Source organism: Anopheles marshallii, chromosome 3 (genome assembly GCF_943734725.1).
Source record: "Anopheles marshallii chromosome 3, idAnoMarsDA_429_01, whole genome shotgun sequence".
NCBI lineage: Eukaryota > Metazoa > Arthropoda > Insecta > Diptera > Culicidae > Anopheles > Anopheles marshallii.
The window spans coordinates 71,936,967-71,957,592 of record NC_071327.1 but is presented as its reverse complement, the minus strand read 5'-3'; the positions used below and the strand labels follow the sequence as shown (position 1 = coordinate 71,957,592).

The window sequence follows — 20,626 nt, the reverse complement described above, 5'->3', positions numbered from 1 at the left end:
TTGTTTTATCAATTTCCAATACTACCTCACTCACTACCCACTCACAGCAGCATAGAAAATCATACTCAATCTCTAATCAACAGTCCAATTCACACTAATGTACTCACGGAAAAGTGACACAAATCACCGAAAATCCGAGAAAAGTAACAAGAAACGAAGAAACATTTTGCTGGTTGACAGTGTTTGACTGAAAGCTTTCGGCTGACAACCTCTACTGGGCTGTCCTGTTTCCGAATAAATGTTTCCCAAGACATGTTCAAACGCCTTTTATCAAGGCAACGTTTTTGTGCCTCGCAATCTTAATCTTTTTTTTGTGTTCAACTGTGTACTTGGCACAGTGTCGGATTATTTGTTTTCGGAAATCAAACCATCGCTGCTGCGTTGCCATTTTATTCCCTCATTCACAGTCACACTTTACCTTTTACCGTACGAACCATCCAGCGCGGGCCGCACGATTTACGGTGAGGGTATTTTTTGGGGGCGAACCATCCACAACCCCCACCCCCTTCCCCTTCTATCCCCATGATCGAGTCGTTCGATCACACGATTGAACAGTGTAGTGAACATCGAACGTCTCTCCTTGTTCAACTCCAGAAAAAAAACCGGTTGCCGTTGGCAGTGGCGATAAAAATTGAAAATCCACACCGAAAAAGACGGAAAAGTAAAAATTAGGATTTATGTCCCATAATCAGTTTATTGATAACATTCCGGGATTTTCTTTTGCTTGTGCTCGGTGCGCTTCGGTTGCTCTCCTTATTGCCTTCCGGATTTAGCAGATGGCGTAGGCTAGCAGCACATCTCGAGGGATGCTTCACCGGGCGAATGTTGCTACGAGGCCATCTTCGTTAACGTGCCGGTCCCACTTGCCCCGGGGAGCTGATGCTGCCGCCTTTCGCAAACTTGCAAAGCCGGAAAGAAAATGAGAGTTGACTGCTGGAAATAATCAAAGCCCCCAAGGTTGTTCGCCGCATTGTATTGAGGGCACGTTCTATTATGATGCACACAGTTTGTACAACTGTTACGGAATCGAGGGTTGACGAGCTCAAGATTTCTTGTAACAAAGCAACAACCCTGTCACGAGTCACAATTGACACGAGAGAACAATGTCCGTAGAATTTAAGACAAAAAGCCCCGGAAATGGAAGTAATATACGCAGGTCGAAAGGCCGACCTAATAAATGGTAGGCTTTTGATCCTTACCCAGCCCACATTTGGCGAAGTTACGCGGGAATGTCAATCCATTACTCAGGAATTGTACGGCTGGGGAAGTGGGTATCAAATAACCATGCTATAAAATAACCAACTTGGAATCGGTGAGGTCTAGCGTACATCATTCAGGGGGTTAATAGACAATGCAAGTTTCATGCATTTTTATTATCTTAAAAATTTCGTTGGAAGTAGTTCAAGTATTGTAAAGTATTTTATTGCTTTGTTAGTACTTTATTCTGTCTCATTATTATTAATATGATAATGGGGTATTTGTGAGAAAAATTGTTTTATTTTACCTCTATAATGTCTGCCAATGGTTTTTAATGTAATGGGTTTTAAAATGTCCACCAGTCTGCAAGTTGTCCCGCTATATCTAATGCAGGGAGCCGAAAATCAGCAAAATAAAAATTATTCAACCTAACTTATGTGATTCCACTTTTGACAAGCATTTATATTTATCTAAAAATATCCCAAACATATCCTTTTTTACACCGACTGAGTATACTACCCCCTTAAATAAAAGTCACATAATTAGAGAAGAAAGGCTGCCAACACTAATGCTAAACTTCAATGCACACGTTACAACTGTCAACTTCATCCAGCACTACGAAGTAGCAAATAAGAAATCTCCCATTGGTGACATCAAACACATAACACTGTTGTTGCTCTTCTCTGAAGCTGCACTGTTTCATGACATATTAGCAACTACACACCATTCATCTTCTTCACGTATTGTCATTTCCCATTTACAGAGGCACGGGCGGAAATAGTTGGACCACAAGTGAAGTATCTGACACCTGATTCGACGCTGAAGCTGATATGCCGGGTGGTACAGAGCACCGAAGCCTCGGCATTCATATTCTGGTACCACAACAACCGCATGATCAACTATGACCTCGACCGGGGCATCAACGTTTCCACCGAAGCCGGTAAGTGTGCTGTATTTGTGCTGTGCTTTGCCCGGTTCGCACCGTGCTCCGGCTCCTTTGGGATGGGTTTTTCATTAAGCGCCATCACCTCTTTCCGGCCTTGTTCTGTTGTACGCACGACCATCGACAGTGTTCCATCATGGGCACCCATCGTGAACCGTCGCGAACAGTGACGTTGATGTTGATCGAAATAGCTTTTCAAGTAGCATGATTGGATAAACACTACATAATGGTATTATAATGTGAGTGCCACTGGATCGATGCTTGTCCCCAGCATCGGTGGCAACAGGTATTCCCTGTACGGTGTGGCACATCCTGCAGACTGGTGTGTAACCCATCCGGAAGCCAAACAACAGTTCCACATTCGATAGTTTCCCGTTACCGGTACGAGATGGAACAGCATCCATTTTATTATGCAGCTTGTGGTTGTCGACAGGATTATTTACCGTGATAAGATATCAGAAAAGAGAGAGTGAGAGAGAGGGAGAAAAGGATAATAAAAAACCAGTTTTAGTAAGATGTTTTTCACGTTTTTGCTACTAATATTCAGCATGTAGTTATCGTTCTGATCGAAAACATCGATTTGAATGCTTGAAAAGCTTCTTGAATTTGAAAACCCTCGATCGAACACCCAACTCGCTTTCGGTCTGTATAATGTTGGAGAATTTTATGGTAAAAAAACAATCAGCTGCTGCTACAATTCCAGTCAAGATCTTCAGTGTCTTAGACAAAATTGATCAACCACCGTGCAGTTTTTACAGCAAAACACCATATATTGTATTAAAATTACTGATAAATTTCACAAAAGTTCTGTAAATAGGACAGTAGGACAATTTAGTGAGCAATGATCCACCATGAATAGCTCTATGAGTTGCACGTTAATCTCACTATGGCGCTACTCACTCCCTACTCACACCATGTTCCTATGATTATGTCACTGGAAAGACACCGGACGATCCAACTCGTGAAGTGTTTCCCCCATCTAGCTATAGCTCTATCTTATCATGAAAAATTCGGATGTAATGATACTTCAGCTAGCTCAAGAACTGGTGAATTAAACTTTCGCATGCCACTAAAACAGCTGGTGGGCATCTTGGAATTTGTGATCTTGTGTTTGCTCAGAACAGAGACACTTTATTACTTACCTACTTATCAGGCGCTACAACCGTTTCGCATAAGTCCTTTCAACCGCTTACGGTCGAGCCAATCCAATATCTGCTGGCGGACTCATCAATACCATCAATTTAGACATTCTATCACGCCTCCTCTGTCCATGTGGACAACCTAAAAAGACTTTACGAGCTGGGTCGTCCAGTGTCATTCTCATGACGTGACCAGCCCAACGGAGCCTAGCGAGTCTAATCAGTGAGTGTGAGACAGTGAGTTCGCCGTACCGCTCACAGAGCTGGTCATCGTAGCGGTTCCTTCATTGTCCTTCCACACATACGGGGCTCAACATTCATCTGAGCATCTTTCTCTCGAAGTCAACTAAGAGTTCATGCCTCAGAGGCGCATCTGAGTACTGGAACTATATAAGCCATAAAGAACTTCCCAAGAGTTCGTTCGTCGTAATGGGTGTTTTGAGTGGGGTAGTTTCCTCAGACTGCAGAAAGACCGATTGGCTGGCCTTCGGCACCCACGCGTCTATCTCAACATCAATGTCACTGGATTGATGTTCTGAATATCCAAGCGTACTTCCGTCTCGAAACCCAATTCTGGATTATAATTCATGTCTAAAACATCATTTTAAGTGCTACATACTCGAATAGGTACGGGATAATTGGCGCCACTTCCAAATTGACTTAATGAGTCTAATAATTAGAAATTAATTGCACAAATCGTGCATTCAATTTCGGCGTCTTTATTAAGATACAACTCATTTGTTTAACGTTCATTGACATTGAGTATGCTCGGTAGTAAATTAGTCCGTATATTAGCCTATTATCCTTCGTAATCCGTTCGTTAGCCCATTTTGAAACCCTTATACACCGAACTATTATTATTTAACCGTATCAACCGCGCACCACCGAAGCACGATAAAGCTTACCGCAGGAGTTACGCAGAGGAAGGATCGTACCGGCAAATGCACATCATCATATATGCGAACCGGACGACAATGCAACGCAAACATGATTACATTAGTCAGCCCCTTACAATAGATTACCCGGCTCGCTCCCTGTTTATGCACGGGCGCAGAATTATGCAATTGTCTACCATTCCACACCCAGCCGCCACCAGGTTAATTGATTTATGGACAGGAATCGACACAGCGTAGCGCGCACACCTTCATTTGCTGCCGTTATGCAACATTTATTTCCAATCCATTAGTCACCGAGGCGGACCGTTTGTACGCGGAAGCACTCAACGAAATTAGATAGCAACGATATTGACATTTTAAAACGAGACTACAGTCGGTGCTGCGTAGCAGGCGTGCGATCTTATCCTTCTGCTGCCGTACTGATTATGAGTGCAGAGTTGAGAAGGTCCAAGGCAAACACAACTTGTGCGAACAATAGTTGGCAGAAAGGAACCATTGGGGAGTACTTTAAACATTTTTGCATTTATTTAAAAAAGGCGTTAACAGCTTTTAGGGAATTTGGAACCGTAAATCATGGTGCTCGTCTGCCGCCTTCATGGATGGAGCGGAATAAAATATTGACATCACGTTAGTATGCTAAAACTAACACTGGCCGAACAAAAAAAAAGGTTAAACATGGTGCTGAAGAAGTTAGCTTTCGTCTCTTTTTTTTTTCTCTATTCCGAACAAACAACCATTGAATCATTGTGCATTGTGTCTGTTAACACCCTTCATGTGCCCATTGTCTGTTTGCCGACCAGAACCGAAGGCACTCGGCACTGTACGGTGACCCCCCCTTTTTTTCGGTGCAAACATCTCTATATCATTCAAAAAATATCCCCGGACTGGCTGTTTGGGGCTGCTTGTGGTTGAAGGAAGTTGAGGTATCAAAATAAATATTTTCCCATCCCGGGCCGTTGAGGGCCACTTCACTCGCAAGTTTGGCCCGGTCATGCTGCTGACATGGGCCCACGATTTCACATATCATGGTCGGTGGTGATAGATTTTCTTCATATTTGTTGCGAGGCTTTTCCAGCATGTTGCATGTCGGGTTTCGGTTGTACAAGCATATAACAGGGGTTCGTCGTTCTTTTTTATTACCGCTGCTTTGGTAGATCGTTAAGGGTACTGTATGTGTGTGGGTGTACTGCGTTCCTTACATTTATTAAAATGAATTTTTGACCCAGCCATGTTGCTTGCTCCCTCGGCTTCGGTGAGGCTTCCAACCACCCAACACTACACAAAGCTACTTGAAAACCGGGGAGAATAATGCCGGGAAGAATCAGACCGTCGCCCCGATGAAATATGGCCAATGTTAGCACACACGAGTGTGTCCGAAGTGGTGGCGGTGGCTCGTGATGGTATTTGTGATGAACGCCAGTTGCACCAGCTGACCAACCCGGAAGTGTACCAGGATATTGCACGATGCGAGATAAGGGTTAGCTCGAGCTGGAACCAACGTTGTACATCTGCAAGCAGTACGGTCTGCTCTGGTAGGTTGGGGATGTAGACCCCGTACCTCGGCCGAGTGACTTTATGAACCATGAAGAAGGCACTCGAGTAGATGCACATGGACAAAATCCATTTTTTTTTTCATTTCATTCAACACCACCAGCCGCCAGCACCAAGCCTCAAGCACCCGGGTTTTGGGGTGGCGTCAAGGTTGGCCAGCTGATGGTATCGGAATTGGAAGGAGCTGGCAAATGTGTCTTGTGCAGATTTTATAATAAATGATGGCCTTTTGTCCAAAATTTGCATTCAACTTTCCACCCAACTCGTTTGCAGTTTCATGCCCGAGAAGTTCTCCGCCACTTTGCAGTCGGTGATGTTGGTGAGGTCGCGCAGCAGCTGCAGGAATGAATATGCAGATTGAACGTGATAAATCCCTCGGCCCGAGCAAGCAGTACTGGCAACTCTAAGCTAACGCCACACACTCGGCAGCACCACGCTGCTCGAGCAGCATTTCCATTGCTCCCCAATTTCCGCTCGAGAAGATTTTGATCATGATCATTATAACGCATTTATTTTAATTAATTTTGTACGACAGCACTTTCCGGCTAGTGCAGGGGAGGTGAGATGAAGCTGCCGAGCTTGTAGGGAATCCGTAACATACGCCAGTTATCGACGCTGGTTACCGCACTCGGAGGAGATCTGTAAGATGTTGTACAGATTAACGAGCCTATCTGTCAGGATCGTTGACCAAAAATGTGGGCACCGGTGCTCGGACCACATCCCAAGCACAACACGGGAACTCTCTAAATCAAACGATTGTAACGTCCTTGTTTTGAGACGGTGGCCACATGCATGTGGAGCCCGATGAATCATTTCTTTTTTATGGCTATCTGCAGTATGTTAACGAATGTGCATTGGTACGATGTGTTCGATGTACTGGCTACGATTTATAGCTGACTTCCAGCAAGGCATTTACAAAGCAGAGTTTTTGGCGGCAAGTGTAGGCTCATGTTTAATTAAATACTCTGTATTGATGTCACGTCGATAAGGAATTGAGCTCATGTTATTGCCTAACCTACAGTATCGTTATCACGGAGCTGGTTTTTACCGATGACTTATGATGTTGTGCTTAATTAATTGTTGCTATTATATGTTTATTCTGCTAAAAAGAGGCTAATCAAAATTAGTAGTCACATAACTTATACACATAAAAAAGAAACCTAAAGACTCTTTTAGACAAAATTGTTGAGCGATTTAATGAGAAGAGTAATAGTAGAAATAATACAGATTAGACGAAGAATTAAAGAAGCTTGTTGGTATTTATGATGATCGATGCGGTCGAGCGTTATGATACAATGAAGAGTCATTAGTCATTTTGTGGTGATCTTCCAGAGGAATATGACCTCTCAGTACGATCTTTCTACGGATCCATTTAGACAACATGTGACTTTACAGGAGCGATCGTTACCAAGCGATATAAGTTGATAAGTTAGTATAAGGCTACGTTCATAGTAAAAGTGGGGCTGAAGTTTGGATCTTCGACCTGGGATCTTCGATCTGGAAATCTTGTGGAAATCTTGCGCTGAATTCAATTATTTAGTTATTCACCAAGTGGATGATCTTTATAACTGATCACCTACTGTACCATGATCGTATTGAACATCACTGCTTATATGACCTAAAGCTCTTGATATTACTATTCTGAAAAGGTTATTTAGATCAATATGTCTTCTGTGAAGCACTATGCCTTGCCTAATGTACACAATAAAGCTTTTTCTCTGCAAGATGACCAGATGAGTCCGAAACTTTCCAAGTGTCTTAAACCTCTAATACAATTATTGGCGACAATATTTGGTGATCTTGATTAAGTTTGGGCATTATGAGGGCATCCTTCTTTTCTATCGGCACAACAACCTCAAGATGTCTAAGAGGCCTGCCATTTTAGGCTTTCTTTGATTTTGTTTACCCCCTACTTTAGTCCTGCGTACAGAGGTTTAGTCCGGATGGGATTTTAGACCAAGCCTGTCGTGTGAAGACGGGCGTCGCTATCAATACACCACCGGGCTGCCCCGGAATCAAGGCATTAACACGCAATAATAAACCAAGAGTACGCAAAAATTCCGCGGGTTGTTGGGAAACGTAGTACTAACTTCTTTACCGAAGTCCTTCCAAGCACCTGTGGAGATAATTGAATCTGTAATCTATTTAACCGTGACACCGAATTCCCCACAAAAAAACGTGCTCTTTGTAACGTGAAACGGTTACGAGTTGCTTAATCGAATCTCTCCAGTCTTCAAACTAACACCTTGGTGGCCGTGTAACTGTTCCTATTGCTTTGTAGTACTTTTCAATTTCTCGTCCCATTGATCGATTTCTCGTTCCCAAGCAAGTTTGTTGTTAAAATGGGGAAAGATTCCGTTTCCAATTGACCGAGCATTATACATCCACCAGCACGAACTAGACGTTCGCATGAAGCGGAGCTAAATGTCAAGTGGCTTCAATTAGCGTTTACAGGCAACGGTGAGTGTGCTGCAACCCTGCAAGTTGCACGACAATGTACGAATTGAATTGTACGAATCCCAACGTTTCACCACAAAAGGAAAGCCGATACTCATTCAATTTCATTTCTTTCGTCGAAACACTGTCGGTCGGTCGGTACATCAAATTCGCTCGCGCTAATATTAACCATTCTGTGGGTTGTTGGCGTTTGCTGGAAACAAAAATAGAAAAGTAAATTGCCTTTTTTTTCTTAAACCTTAACCACCATCAAAACAAACAAGAAAGAAAAACCCCCCACCGCCAACGATTGATTGGCTCGATTCGCCCGAAAATTGGGTCCACACGGTTCCTTTTTTGTTGTTGGGGAAAGTTTGTTTTCGGTTGGCAAATGCATGACGCATCACCGTTTTTGGGTCGCACGAATTTGCCCGGTCAACGAAAAATTCACCGAAACTGGCCGCAACCGCTTACTGTTCACATTCTCTCGTTCTGATTTTGACAGATTTCCACTACTCGGAACTTACGATAAGTCAGGCCAGCAAGGAGCATTCGGGAAATTACACCTGCGTTCCAAGCAATTCACAGCCAGCGAGCGTGGTTGTACATATATTCAAAGGTAGGTAACCAACCTCTCCCGTCGTCCCCTTCCTCCCACGGAAGTGTGATGCCATGGTGGTCATAATAATCCGCCCGATCGCCACTTTCCCCTACTTTCCCACGATTACAATCCTGTCCGGGTTGGCGTTCGCCTGATGAAACTTTGACACCGGAGCATTTTTAATTTCCGTTACTGGGTCATTTGTGTGTGTGTGTTTATATTCATCCATTTTACTTTTTGTTGTTGTTTTCATTCCAAGCCAAGTTTCGGTTTTGCTCTGCCTGTTTGCATGACCATTTATGTCCATGGCCAGCTTTCTGCTGTGCATGTTTTGGATTTTTTTTACTTATTTTGTGTCCTTTTTTTTGCTTTTAACCTTTCGGTACAATTATTTTGCACGCAAATTATATGTTTCAGTTATTGTGCTTCCTGCAGCAACGGGCGGCAGCAACTTGTGAAAAGTTTAATTACCCACGCAACTCACCTACACAAAGCGAGCACATAATAATTACTCACTCATTTTCACACGAGCTTTTGATAGAATTGTCGCCATTTTTTTTTATTTAAAAGAGTTTTTTTTACGTTCATTAAAATCCAAACACCAATCTGTTTTTCCGACTTTAAAAAGGAATGTTTTTGCTGTTTCACTGCTACTTTATTCTTGCTTATTTATTCATTTTATTCAAACATGTACCATTTTCATCACACTCCACTCGTGTGTGTGTGTGTGTTTTTTTTTTCTTCTCACCCACACTCCGGACACCGTGTCTGCGACGTCGTTAGGTGATAATCCGGCCGCTATGTATCACGAGCATCGCAGCTCATCAACGATACCGTACCGGGACCGTTTGGAAATGTTGTGGTTGCTGGCCTTCCTAGCGGTGCCACTGTTCGTACGATGGTGGCGTGAAGCCGACCTAGCCGAGGACAACAGACACCGCGCGGTACGAGTGGTCGGCCGGCGGACGAACAGCGCTCCGTGCGAGAACGTTCGTTACTGCAGCGTGACGGCGGGATGGTTGGATGTAGCGTCCGACAGTAGAACACACCACGTACCGGTTTACACCGACGCCGACAACCGTCAGCCACAACAAGCGTTGCATCAAATGGGATGTCATCCGATCGCATGCTTCTGAATCGCCCCACCCGTCCCAGTGCGTTTGGACGCGTGGCATGGCATGAGTTCGATGGCGCTAAAGCTGTACCACTGCACGTGGGATGGTTCGGGCCGTGTCGTTATCTGGGGTTTTGCACTGTAATTTAACGATGTGCTTAAATTCCTTTTTTATCATTATTGTATACTCTTTTTCATTCTTCCTTTATTGGGTTGGGTTTACCTTTCGACAACGTTCATTTGCAGTTTTGTATCTGTTTTTCTTTCATTTTACTTAATTCGATTTTAATTTCACTTACTTTTGTTTTTATACTTTTGTTTTTTAACGTTTCGATTTTGTGTTTTTGTTACACGAGGTGTATATATTGAATTTCTTAGCATAACGCATTATAGGATAAAACAAATGGTGTTACATGTCACGTTTAATAAAACGATATTTTGGAATAAGTCTTCGAAATGCATTCGCGTTTTCAATTAATGTGTTTTTTTTTGTTTCTGCAAAACAATAAGTTTAATAAAACTTCCAGGTGAGTAGATGAGCTGACACGTGTCGCGTGGAATAAAATGCAACCAATGTTGGGAGAAGGCAGCTACAATTCTAAGGGAATTATTAGGCAGATCGAACGTTACATGTACAAAACAATATAGAAAAGTTGAGAAAAACAAACTTCTATACAGCAAGAGAAATTTACAAACTTATCTCATCTTCGTCAAAACAACTTCGTATCATCGCCAGCCAATTATTGCCAAAATATCCAATCAATCAGCGATCCTCTCAGGTTCCAACTCCACCCAGAAGTTACTCCTCCTATCTGTCTGGATTGACACCAAAGTTCCAAAGAGTTAATAGAATATACAAAACCATTCATTGATTCAATCTTTTATATGAAGGTGATTAGACCTTTGAGGTCCCATTAGAGGTGGGTCGAGATCTAGGAAGTTATCCAGATCAAACCGGATCTTTGTAACTCTCTTGTAAGAAGAGGAGAGCAGAATAGTTTATTTAAAAACCAACATGATGGTAGTACAGATTATCAGAATGAAAATTATAGCTACAACAGGTTATTGAGCTTGTTCTGCTATAAAGCAATATGTTAAACGCTCACAGTCGACTCCCATCGTCTATCAATCACTTAACCCCACTATTTCGGCAAACGCATCGACGCACACACTACGTATTCATTTAAGCTTATCTCGTTTCATCTATCCATTTGGCGGAAACGAAAGAAACTTCATAAACTCTTAAGTTCTATAACCAAACTACCGTCTTTCTGCACGACACTCCTGTAAGGTCATCGCCATTGTGCTGCCATGCGAAAAGAAACTAAAATTCCTTCACCGGTCATCAATAGGAATAACTTAGTAGCCTCTGACCAGTGTCCATGTGTTGGGAGTTGAGATACGCGCTGTACTAAACACAAGAGTTAACTGACGTTCGCTCACATCTGAGCAAGCTTTGAATGCGTTGCCAGCACCACAATCTAATGATGTGAGATACGAAATGAGGAATGCTCTACGAAACCACTGAAAATTCGAAACCCAGCTGTAAAGAAAATTCTCCGAAGGAATCCCGCAATAGATATACTTTTCCGCACTGCTTCGATTATTCCAAAATTCTCCAAAATACGTCGATTGCTCCGAACTTCATCGAACAGCTGCGGTGTTACGCCAGTACTCTGGAACGATTCCGGATCTTTCCATTTTCACGCGGATCATTTACAGCGTTTGAGTATTTGCTATTTACATGAGTTTTTCTCCCTCCACCGATTGGTTTTCCAGCAGGTTTTAACAGGTCGATCAGCAGAATTTCACGGGAATTTAGTTCTTCACAGTTTTCGCATCATTTTGTTTGGGAGAAATTTTTAGGAGAAGTATTCCAAAGGTTTTTTTTTAGAATTACTCCCTCTTGCAGTTTTTGTGCAGTTTTTTCAGCTGTCTTTCAGTTGGTAGAAGACATAATGCCAATACCGTAACTCTAGAAGAGCCCATCGCTCCTACACGTTCCAATCATCGAGGGAGATCACGATACGATGCTTTAATTATACGTGTCTAATTAAAACGTGAGTTGGCGTGATAGTGCGAATTGTGAATACTGGCACTGTCTGGTCGGTGCGGCTGCAAACAATCGTGTCTAGTCAGCATGTGAAGATAAATGAAACCAAACAACAATCGTATATTCAAACGAAGCTCTTTTATTTGACACCATTGCACCATTGTGTGTATGTTTCTGTTGAAGTTTATCGTCATAAATTTAGATTCTCATTGATGGATTGTTTGCAGGCTGAATATGGGCGCTACCCCAAATCTGGTTAGCTAGGACGCCTCATCGCTTTCAATCAGTAATAACATAGGTAATGTGGAATGATGATTCCGATCTAGTCAACCCCATTTGTAACGCCTTCGCCGTTTCTTGAGTGATAACACAATACTAGGTAGGGTGTGTGTATCCATTGCTTTACTGCAAACGTGTTCTGCTGAGTATTATCATCGCATCGTTTTGCTTGATTGAGAATAACTGGTACGAGATTCATCACGATTCAATTGCATAGCATGAGCGGTTCTTTTGTGCTGTTGTGAGCTTATGACAAAAACTAACGCTTGGCGAAAAATGAAGAGTACTTCAACAGCGTTGATGGCGTTCCCTTCGGACTGTATCTGCTAGCGGTATTTCGGTACGGGTACGGACTCTAAATTAAATTGTTTCTCTCACTGGGCTGCAGGGAGCACCGTAAAGTTTTACCACCTAAGCTTGTGATCGGAAATTACTGCACGAAACGACTACGAAACCGTGCATAACGAGTACATCCACGACAAACGACACGCCATCAGATGGTAACAGAGCATTAGTTTGATTATTGGCTTATTGCTTTCGCTAGACTACACGAATAGGAACGAACGCGGTGCAGTGCAGATTTAATCACGCTCCATCACATTCACACACAGCATATTAGTTTGCTTATACTTGGCCACAATCTATACATGTATATATATATATCCCCAAACCACGTTAGTACACTTTGTTTTACGAATTTTTAGCAAAAACACCCGATTATGAATTACTACCGAAACCAAAAAAAAAAAACGAAACATAAAACGAAAAGGTAAAGGACACCAATTTCGATTCCACAGCAAACATTACAAATGCCTATCCGTCACGGAAGGTGATCAATCCTTTGCATTCCCACCCGACCCGTCTATTCAGGGAAAAGGCTTTCCAAACCTGTTTTGGGGTTCCGGTTTTTAAGTCTTACTAAAAACGGTGTTTTTCTTCCTTTTGTTTTGCCTTTCTACTCAATTTTCTCTTCATATATCGTTTCTTCTGTTTTATAAATTTGTTCTTTTACAAAAGGCATTTGATTATCTTAACACATTATTCCACAACGAATTTGTCTGTGCGTGTGCATGCAGCATTGTTTCGGGTGTGTACGACTGAAACTGAACTTATTGGACACGCGGTACTGCAATCATTACTCGTTATAAATCCGTAAGTTATGGCCATTAGCGTCTCCGATACAAAACAGAGAAAAAAAAACGTACATAACGAAAAGTTCACTATTCCATTTGCTTATTTTGTTTGTGCTTATGAGTTTTGTTTGTTTGTTCTGAGGCTTTCTGAATGTAAAAATAGGTAAAAAGGTACGTAAAGGATTTTCCAATGCCACCATCCAACTCTTATTACGAAGAGGAAGGAAGCAACACTAACACTAAATTGAGATGGAAGTTTGCTAAATGAGCTAAAGATGTACGGCCTAGCCGTTCTGCGGTTAATAAGAAATAATTAGTAAAACTAAACTCCTGACCGGGACAGCTAATTCAATGAGTAAGACTTAAAACTAACTTAACAAGCGCATTAATTCCAAACAATTTAATCTTCAAAATGAGTAAAATACTTTCCGATGCTAGAATAGACGATAATAATAACAGAAAGAAAAGGTTCGACGGATTGAACAGAATGTTAGAAAGGAGATTATAACCAAGAGATTCCTTGTTCATGTGTCAACAGTATGCAAGCATGATTGTGCGTTTGTGTTACCTTATCGCAAAACGAAACAACAGTGTGTGCCACCTTACTCTAATCTCCATGTGTGGCAGCAGCCAAAACGATTCGCATCATTTGTTTGTCTATGATAATATTAGCATTATACATATATAACAATCGGCTTTCCATATATGTTTCACATACACAAAACTAGCAGTCTCACTAAACAAGTTACACACACACACGACTTACATGTACACACACACACGCATACGTACATTCACAGCAACAGCGATACAAAACGACTTATTAACATTATACCCTTCAAACGCGCTCTCCCGTACTTCCAAAACTGGGGGGGGTGTTATGATACTGTTCAATTGCATTATACATACATACGAAATACGACACGACGCATAACTAATCCTACACACAATATCCCATAATCATCTGTGCGATTCCAGGAGTACACAATAATAATATTCGTTGATCACAATTTGAGACGTTCCAACTGTATACCTTTTCTTGTTGCCAATCTACATGCTGGCCAACCACCGTTGTACATACGACGACGTTCCCCTTTAGAGGGTGATCATGATAAAAACACAACTACCAGGAAACAAGCTGGACATAGGATTAAAGTGCATGCTGCAAGTTGGCTAGACGACGGGTTTATCATGTTACTTTTGCGTTTGTTGCGTGAATTGTCATTCTGGCGCTGATCGGTTTAGCTGGTGGCAGCTCAACCATCAGTTTATCATCCCGTTTGGACAGTTTCGAGGGCAAAACACGACGTCGCTGACGCTGGCGAAGCATTACACTGCTGCTGTTACGTTTGGGCTGTGCAACAGCACGCGCCTGTTGCAGCTTACCGGTTGCAACGAGTGCTCTAGCCGCACGCGCTTTTATATCGCCAGATCCGAACGGATCCAACATTCGGTAATGTTTCTGTCACCGAACGCTGTTACTCTGCAAGTAGATCTACAAAACGTATAATTAGTAAACAGTGTGGACTTTAAGTTAGCTACCCAAGTGATTAGTTTACCTCCCGTAGTATAACCCAGTTCTGACTGTCACTGTTCACGTGCAGGCGGAGCTCCTTCAGTTTGCCTATTTTCGGGTCGATCACACCATCCGCTATGCCGTAATTGTTGAAACTACCCACCACTAGAAACCCATCCTTGGTGACGTTGAAGGGCAGCGTAGCACTGATCGCCGATCCATTACCACTGGCCGGTAGTACCTCAACGGTGGTATTGTAAAAACGATCGGAAGGTTGTTCGAAGTTACCACTCCGAAAAAGATATCTAAAAAGACAAAAGCACATGTTGAGACACTATTAAGTCCGTAATTATCTCACGTATAGTAGATCCACAACGAAGTAAAGTACGCGAGTAGCTTCGAGGCTAGCTAATGCAAAGTGGTAATGCTTTTCACCGCATCACCTTGATTACATCACCTTGAATGATCAATCACATTTACGATCACGATCGCAGTGAGCATAAAAGTGGACATTTATACCATCGATTCCAAAACGCACGTTGTTTAGTTGCAGATCTGCATATTTCGCAGTTGCTGTCCAGTTTACACTCACCTCCGTACAGTGGTTGGTTGCTTGAATTTGAATTCGATCAGATCACCGGGTTGTGGCATTAGTCCCCAGAAGAAACTATCGCCCGAGTATGCCTTCTGGAGCGTGTACGATTTATACGGCTGTATGCCGGTCCGTACCACAGCCGGTGGATTCCGATGGGGATGGAAGTTCGGTATCTTACCGAACTGTTTGTCCTTCAGCTTTTGCACTTTTCCCTTCAGGGACGATTGTGTGCCGATGTGTTGAAACAGTGAGGGTTTGTAATGGATCCACAGTTTGGACATTTCCTGCTTGCAACTTTTCTGTAAATCGTATAAACCCGCACGGTAAAACGATCGCTCAACAACTTTATCACTGCGTAGCATACTTACACCATCCTTCTCCACGCTGCAAACCTTCGTGTAGATCAAGTGATACAACAACCAGTCGACTGGTTTATCGTTGAAAAACATTTGGAAGAATGTTATTAACCAAGGCAGATCGGCGGATTTGAACATTTTTCCTAAAAAAATAGATAAAAAAAACAATTAGGAAAAATCAGTAACCAACCTGCCTCGTGATGGCCAATGATAAAAAAAACCCCCATCATAAGCTCACCTATGAAACCTAGCTGACAAAAATCCAGCACAAACCAGTTCGCGTGCTCTTTCTTGGCCGTTTTTTCCAGCGCAAAATTTTTCATTATCGTCACAAAGCCCTTCTTCGTGAGTATATCGTCCTCGAGCTGGAGATAGAAGGCACCCTTCGGTTGCGCGTACGCCATCAGGAACGCAAAGTCGAGATTCTGCTTGGAACGCCACCGCACACGTTCCTGGGAATCGTTCAGCGTTTGCCGGAGATTGTTCATGTTCGGGTAGTACGAAGCGGCCGGTGCAATAATCTCCAGGAAGCCGCTATCGATGTAGCTAGCAAAGCGTGTCCGTATCTGATGCGCTACCAGTTTCACATAGTCAAGATCCGTTTCACCCACGTACACAACGACCATCGTATCGTTTTGTTCCTCTTCGTCCATGTTCGCAATAAGATTGTCGATCGTTTCAACGAGGTACGATTGCTTGTCGCGCTTCACCGTCGGGATGCCGAGCACGATCGAAACGCCTTGCCGTTTCTTGCTCTCGATGTAGCTCGGTTGCAGCGAAGCCGAATCGTCCAGCAGGTGGGGCAGGAAGTGGAAAGCCGTCGGTAGCTTTAGACTTTCCGCTAACCGGTTCGTTGATGTGACGTTCCGTATGAGCGATCGCGAATCCGGGCTTAAACCTTCGAGCATATCCAAGTTGGCGAGCGAAACGTTCGCACCATCGGTCGAGCCCGTGCCACCACCGGAAACGGAGGCCCCGTTTAGTGCGGCCAACCGAAGGTACTGCGAAAGGATGGCCACATCTTCCTGCTTCGTGCGGTACATGGATTCTAGGTACTGCATGCGCATTTGAAACTCGGCCATACGTTGCGACATCGATTGTTCCGATGTGTAGTCGGTACCGATCACTACGATCAGTACCGTGCAGGGTATTAGCACGAGTACTATGCCGTAAAGGCAGCCACGCCTGCGCATGGATGAAGTGCTCAGTCCCATTTTCATGGTGTCCGGTAAGATGATATTATCTGGAAGGAGTATATTTAGACAAAATCAAGTGAGTTAGCTTGCGCACGTTGTGGAAGCTTCCACGCCTATGAATAAATTACAAGACGGTCATTTTCCAATCATGAAAATGTTCTCGTACGAGCACAACCAATGCAATCACTATCGCAGCATAAGCATAAACATCATCTTCCCGAAACAGAATGCGAAACGGTAGGCAAAGATTGAGAACAGCGTAATCTTAGTAGCCGTAGCCTTTGGCTTTTGGTTATCAAGAAACTGTGAGCTCGTTCGTACTTGGTGGTGAAGATGTAGTACAGCAAGAACAACAAAAGCACGTACACGTACCGACAACACTACCATGTGAAATGTTTCACATAACAACGCGATTCACCAGTCACAGGTAAATGTTGGGGTGGGTTTGGGTTGCAGTTAACATTTGCGCAACATCAGCTGTGGGTATAATTTTACACATTAGCACCCCCCCTCCCACACCCAAGGCAGCTGCATTGACGCCATCGATAATCGCCTCTCTTTTCTCCCCGCTACCGATCACCCTGTTTCCCATTGCCAATCCAACCAACGCCCATTAACTTTCTTCCATTTCCCGTAACGAATAAACCCCAAAAGAGGGGCGTGAAGGTTTGTTTCCCCTTTTCCACATGCACCTAAATGTGATTGGCATCATAAAACTTACTCACCACCATTCAGGCAACTATTGATGATTTCTATTTCTACTTGTACAAAAACATTCCCGTCGTTTCATTGCATGGATTGTGTATCCATTTGCAAAAGCAGCGTTACGGAGCGATACATGCACTGCTTATATCCACTAAAATAGCACCGAACAAAGCGTTTGTATGCAGCTCATGCTCATTTTCCACTTTTCACGGCCAAAATGAAGAAAATGCACTTTTGGGTTGGGTTTTTTGGATGGTCGCCGTTGCGTGTGTGTTGTGTTTTTTTTTTGTTCGGCTTTTATTTTGTTTTGTTGTTTTTTTTACCCAACTGTCATATGACCGTCACCAGGCCCAGCTTGCAAAAATACCAGCCCCAAAGATCACTCTACAGAGTGTTTACAGTGTCAAGGTGAGCGATCGTGATGGAGTTAGTCGAGTGTGGACGACATGGCATTTGATTTTGAAGTTCAAATCGAGTTTTATAGAATTATGATTTATTTATATTCTACGCTAATTTAGTTTTACTCTACACTAGTAAATAAATTTTATAATGAAAAACATTTAGTTTTTTTGTTTTGATGTAAATTACAATCATCGCTTTATAATAACAAACTTCCATTTTATTTAACTTTTCCCAGAAGATACAGCAACCCTTGACAATTTTTATACAATAGTACAGTTTAAACACAAACTGATCATCATCATTACAGAAAATTTACCATCAATTGTAAGCAATAGGTTTGGTTTGAAATCATGGATTGGACAGCAAATGATAAGATTGCACAGTACTATCACTACACTTGTCTGAGTGGTAAGTATCATACAAATTTTAACAAATCTCACATACCTAATACACTTTTCTCTTGTATAGAGAGAAATCTTGAACTCGCGCGGTTGAAAACCGTATACGAAAAGGCTTGCCATGCGGAACATTTTGCTAACGTAGAAAAAGAACTGATCACCCTGAATGAGGCACTTAAAAGAAAGCTAATAATTAACGAATCTAACATCCGCAATGTCATACAGCAGGATTGGTTTTTGGAAATACCTAGCGAATGTATGCAGGTATGCACGGAGTAAAGATTGCACTTCATGCGGCACTTTAATATCATTTTTAATCTGGATTTCTTCAGAAAATACATTCCAACTTTGATGAAATGAACATTGCCAAACGAAAATCATTGGATCTATTGATGCTGAAGGTGAACTCACTACGGGAACAGTACCGTAAACTACTGGTAATATATTTGATACTGCCGACAGACATTAACGCCACTAATTGCAATACTTTGTAGATGAAAATATTTTCTTGTAGAATTCAGATTGACACACACGATCCAAGAGCAACGGAAGAAAAGATTAAGTACAGATTAACGGCATTGCAGTTGAATCGCTGTGAGGCATCGATAAGAAATGCTCGTAACGTTCAAAATTACTATCGTCGTATTGGAAATTTCATGTTGAAGGTAGTATACAGCCACATTTTATCATTAATATCATTAAATCATTATTTCTGTTGTATCACCACAGGACAACCTTTACAATGATCGCTCATTAGCAGCGTTAAAGCAAGCTATCAAAGAACAGAAGACACTCATACGCAAAACTACTGTAATTGGACGTTCGGTTATTGAAAAAGTGGTTTCACTGAATAAAGATCTGAAGGTAAGATTTACAGCATTTTTTGTTCGAATATGCTCGAATCTTAAACCATTTCCGTTTAACTTTAGAAATCTACGATAGGTTTCAATATTGATCGTGCACGCAATATGAAATCGTTAATGTACCACAAAACCATATTGACGAGAGAGCGAACAGCGATAACAAGTGCCAGCATGGGTGAGGTTGGTATTTTTGCACAATTCCTTGTCAAAAGTATGCAGAAGAAGCTTGGCTATCTTTTCAGATTGATCCTAAACGTTGGCCATCACGTTACGATTCAATTACTCCCAGTATGATAGCGTTGCAAAAGGAAAAAGAAAGCTTACACAGTACGATAGAAAAATTCAAACACACATCTCTAACTGTATGGGAATCTAAAATTCTTAAAGAGTACGTACGATAAGTTTAAAGTCTGAAGAGAACCAGAAGTTTTTTAAGTATCTCTTTCACTATTTATCGTAGGATGGATGCTAAGACTCAGAAGATGATACAACTGGAGAAAGATATTTATGAGAACGAAAGAATCTACAAAGAGTTGGACGGAACGAATGAAAACACGAAACACTATGTTCAGGGCGGTTGTACATTGGATTCACCCAGGTAAGCAACCCATATTGAAGATGCATACAAGTAAAGATTAAAAAATGCTTCTCTATTTCAAACAGCTTGCTCTGCCATCAGGACAATGTGGTCATGTGCCTCGAGAAGGAGAAAGCGATTCAAACCACATTGAAAGCTTCGTTGGCACGCCTTAAATCGTTCCACATGCGTTTGGATCAATTCTTTGCCTACATTTCGAAAATTCTAGAACAAAACACTATCGAACCCTTCACTTCTGGCGAACACGACATAGCTGAACAGCACATAACAATGTCAGCGTTGTTACGTTTGTTCCGGTCTGAGCAAATCATGAAGTGACGTTAATTTTTTGAATGTTTGTTAAATATAATATTTTTTTAATATCCACTGTCGTAATTAAGGCGCGGAAGGAGTTTGAACGAAAGACGTGAAAATATGGAACTTTTTTCACTTTCAACGTTTTTTTATTCAAAACTGGCACACTGGTATAGTGTCATTGGGAATTATACCAGCATACAATGCTAGCGAAACTGCTAAGCTTCGAGCCGTTCGCTGCATGGTCGAAACAGCACCATCCTCAGTTGGCCGAAGTTTGACAGCAGCAGTGTGTCGTGAAAACAAGAGACATTTTTTTCTCTCTTGTCGTTTGAGGTACATGAAATTTAGCAATTTTATT

General features: G+C 42.2%; 3 protein-coding genes across 3 annotated transcripts in view; 2 read left to right on the top strand and 1 right to left on the bottom strand.

The window, feature by feature from the left end:
- LOC128711896 (uncharacterized) overlaps window positions 1-9,899 on the top strand; it is a 38,773-nt gene extending 28,874 nt beyond the window's left edge. Inside the window, exons 5-7 of the mRNA XM_053806785.1 lie at window positions 1,961-2,137; window positions 8,668-8,781; window positions 9,547-9,899. Of these exons, the coding sequence (XP_053662760.1) occupies window positions 1,961-2,137; window positions 8,668-8,781; window positions 9,547-9,899 (644 nt within the window). The remainder of the gene's footprint in view (window positions 1-1,960; window positions 2,138-8,667; window positions 8,782-9,546) is intronic.
- A 4,908-nt stretch (window positions 9,900-14,807) lies between these two features.
- Window positions 14,808-17,044, bottom strand: LOC128711725 (alpha-1,3-mannosyl-glycoprotein 4-beta-N-acetylglucosaminyltransferase A). The gene is made up of 5 exons (XM_053806609.1): window positions 16,048-17,044; window positions 15,822-15,952; window positions 15,451-15,752; window positions 14,902-15,163; window positions 14,808-14,837 (listed from the first exon to the last, which is right to left on the bottom strand). The coding sequence occupies exons 1-5, from the start codon at window positions 17,027-17,029 to the stop codon at window positions 14,808-14,810; spliced, it is 1,707 nt and encodes a 568-aa protein (XP_053662584.1). The 5' UTR covers window positions 17,030-17,044.
- A 1,418-nt stretch (window positions 17,045-18,462) lies between these two features.
- On the top strand, window positions 18,463-20,289 carry LOC128715016 (uncharacterized). Its single transcript, XM_053809897.1, has 9 exons — window positions 18,463-18,520; window positions 18,581-18,774; window positions 18,843-18,947; window positions 19,005-19,175; window positions 19,240-19,374; window positions 19,440-19,553; window positions 19,616-19,761; window positions 19,834-19,971; window positions 20,037-20,289. Exons 1-9 carry the CDS (start codon window positions 18,463-18,465, stop codon window positions 20,287-20,289), a joined length of 1,314 nt encoding a protein of 437 aa, XP_053665872.1.
- The last annotated feature ends 337 nt before the right edge of the window (window positions 20,290-20,626 follow it).

Bases quoted from the DNA above. Each gene is read 5' to 3' on its own strand.
- LOC128711725 (XM_053806609.1), bottom strand. From the start codon at position 17,029: ATGAAAATGGGACTGAGCACTTCATCCATGCGCAGGCGTGGCTGCCTT. The intron at 15,753-15,821 runs GTAAGTATGCTA...TACGATTTACAG, and splicing joins GCAGCGTGGAGAAGGATGGT to AAAAGTTGCAAGCAGGAAAT. The intron at 14,838-14,901 runs GTAAACTAATCA...TACGTTTTGTAG, and splicing joins ACTGGGTTATACTACGGGAG to ATCTACTTGCAGAGTAACAG.
- LOC128715016 (XM_053809897.1), top strand. From the start codon at position 18,463: ATGGATTGGACAGCAAATGATAAGATTGCACAGTACTATCACTACACT. The intron at 18,948-19,004 runs GTAATATATTTG...AATACTTTGTAG, and splicing joins AACAGTACCGTAAACTACTG to ATGAAAATATTTTCTTGTAG. The intron at 19,762-19,833 runs GTACGTACGATA...TATTTATCGTAG, and splicing joins GAATCTAAAATTCTTAAAGA to GATGGATGCTAAGACTCAGA.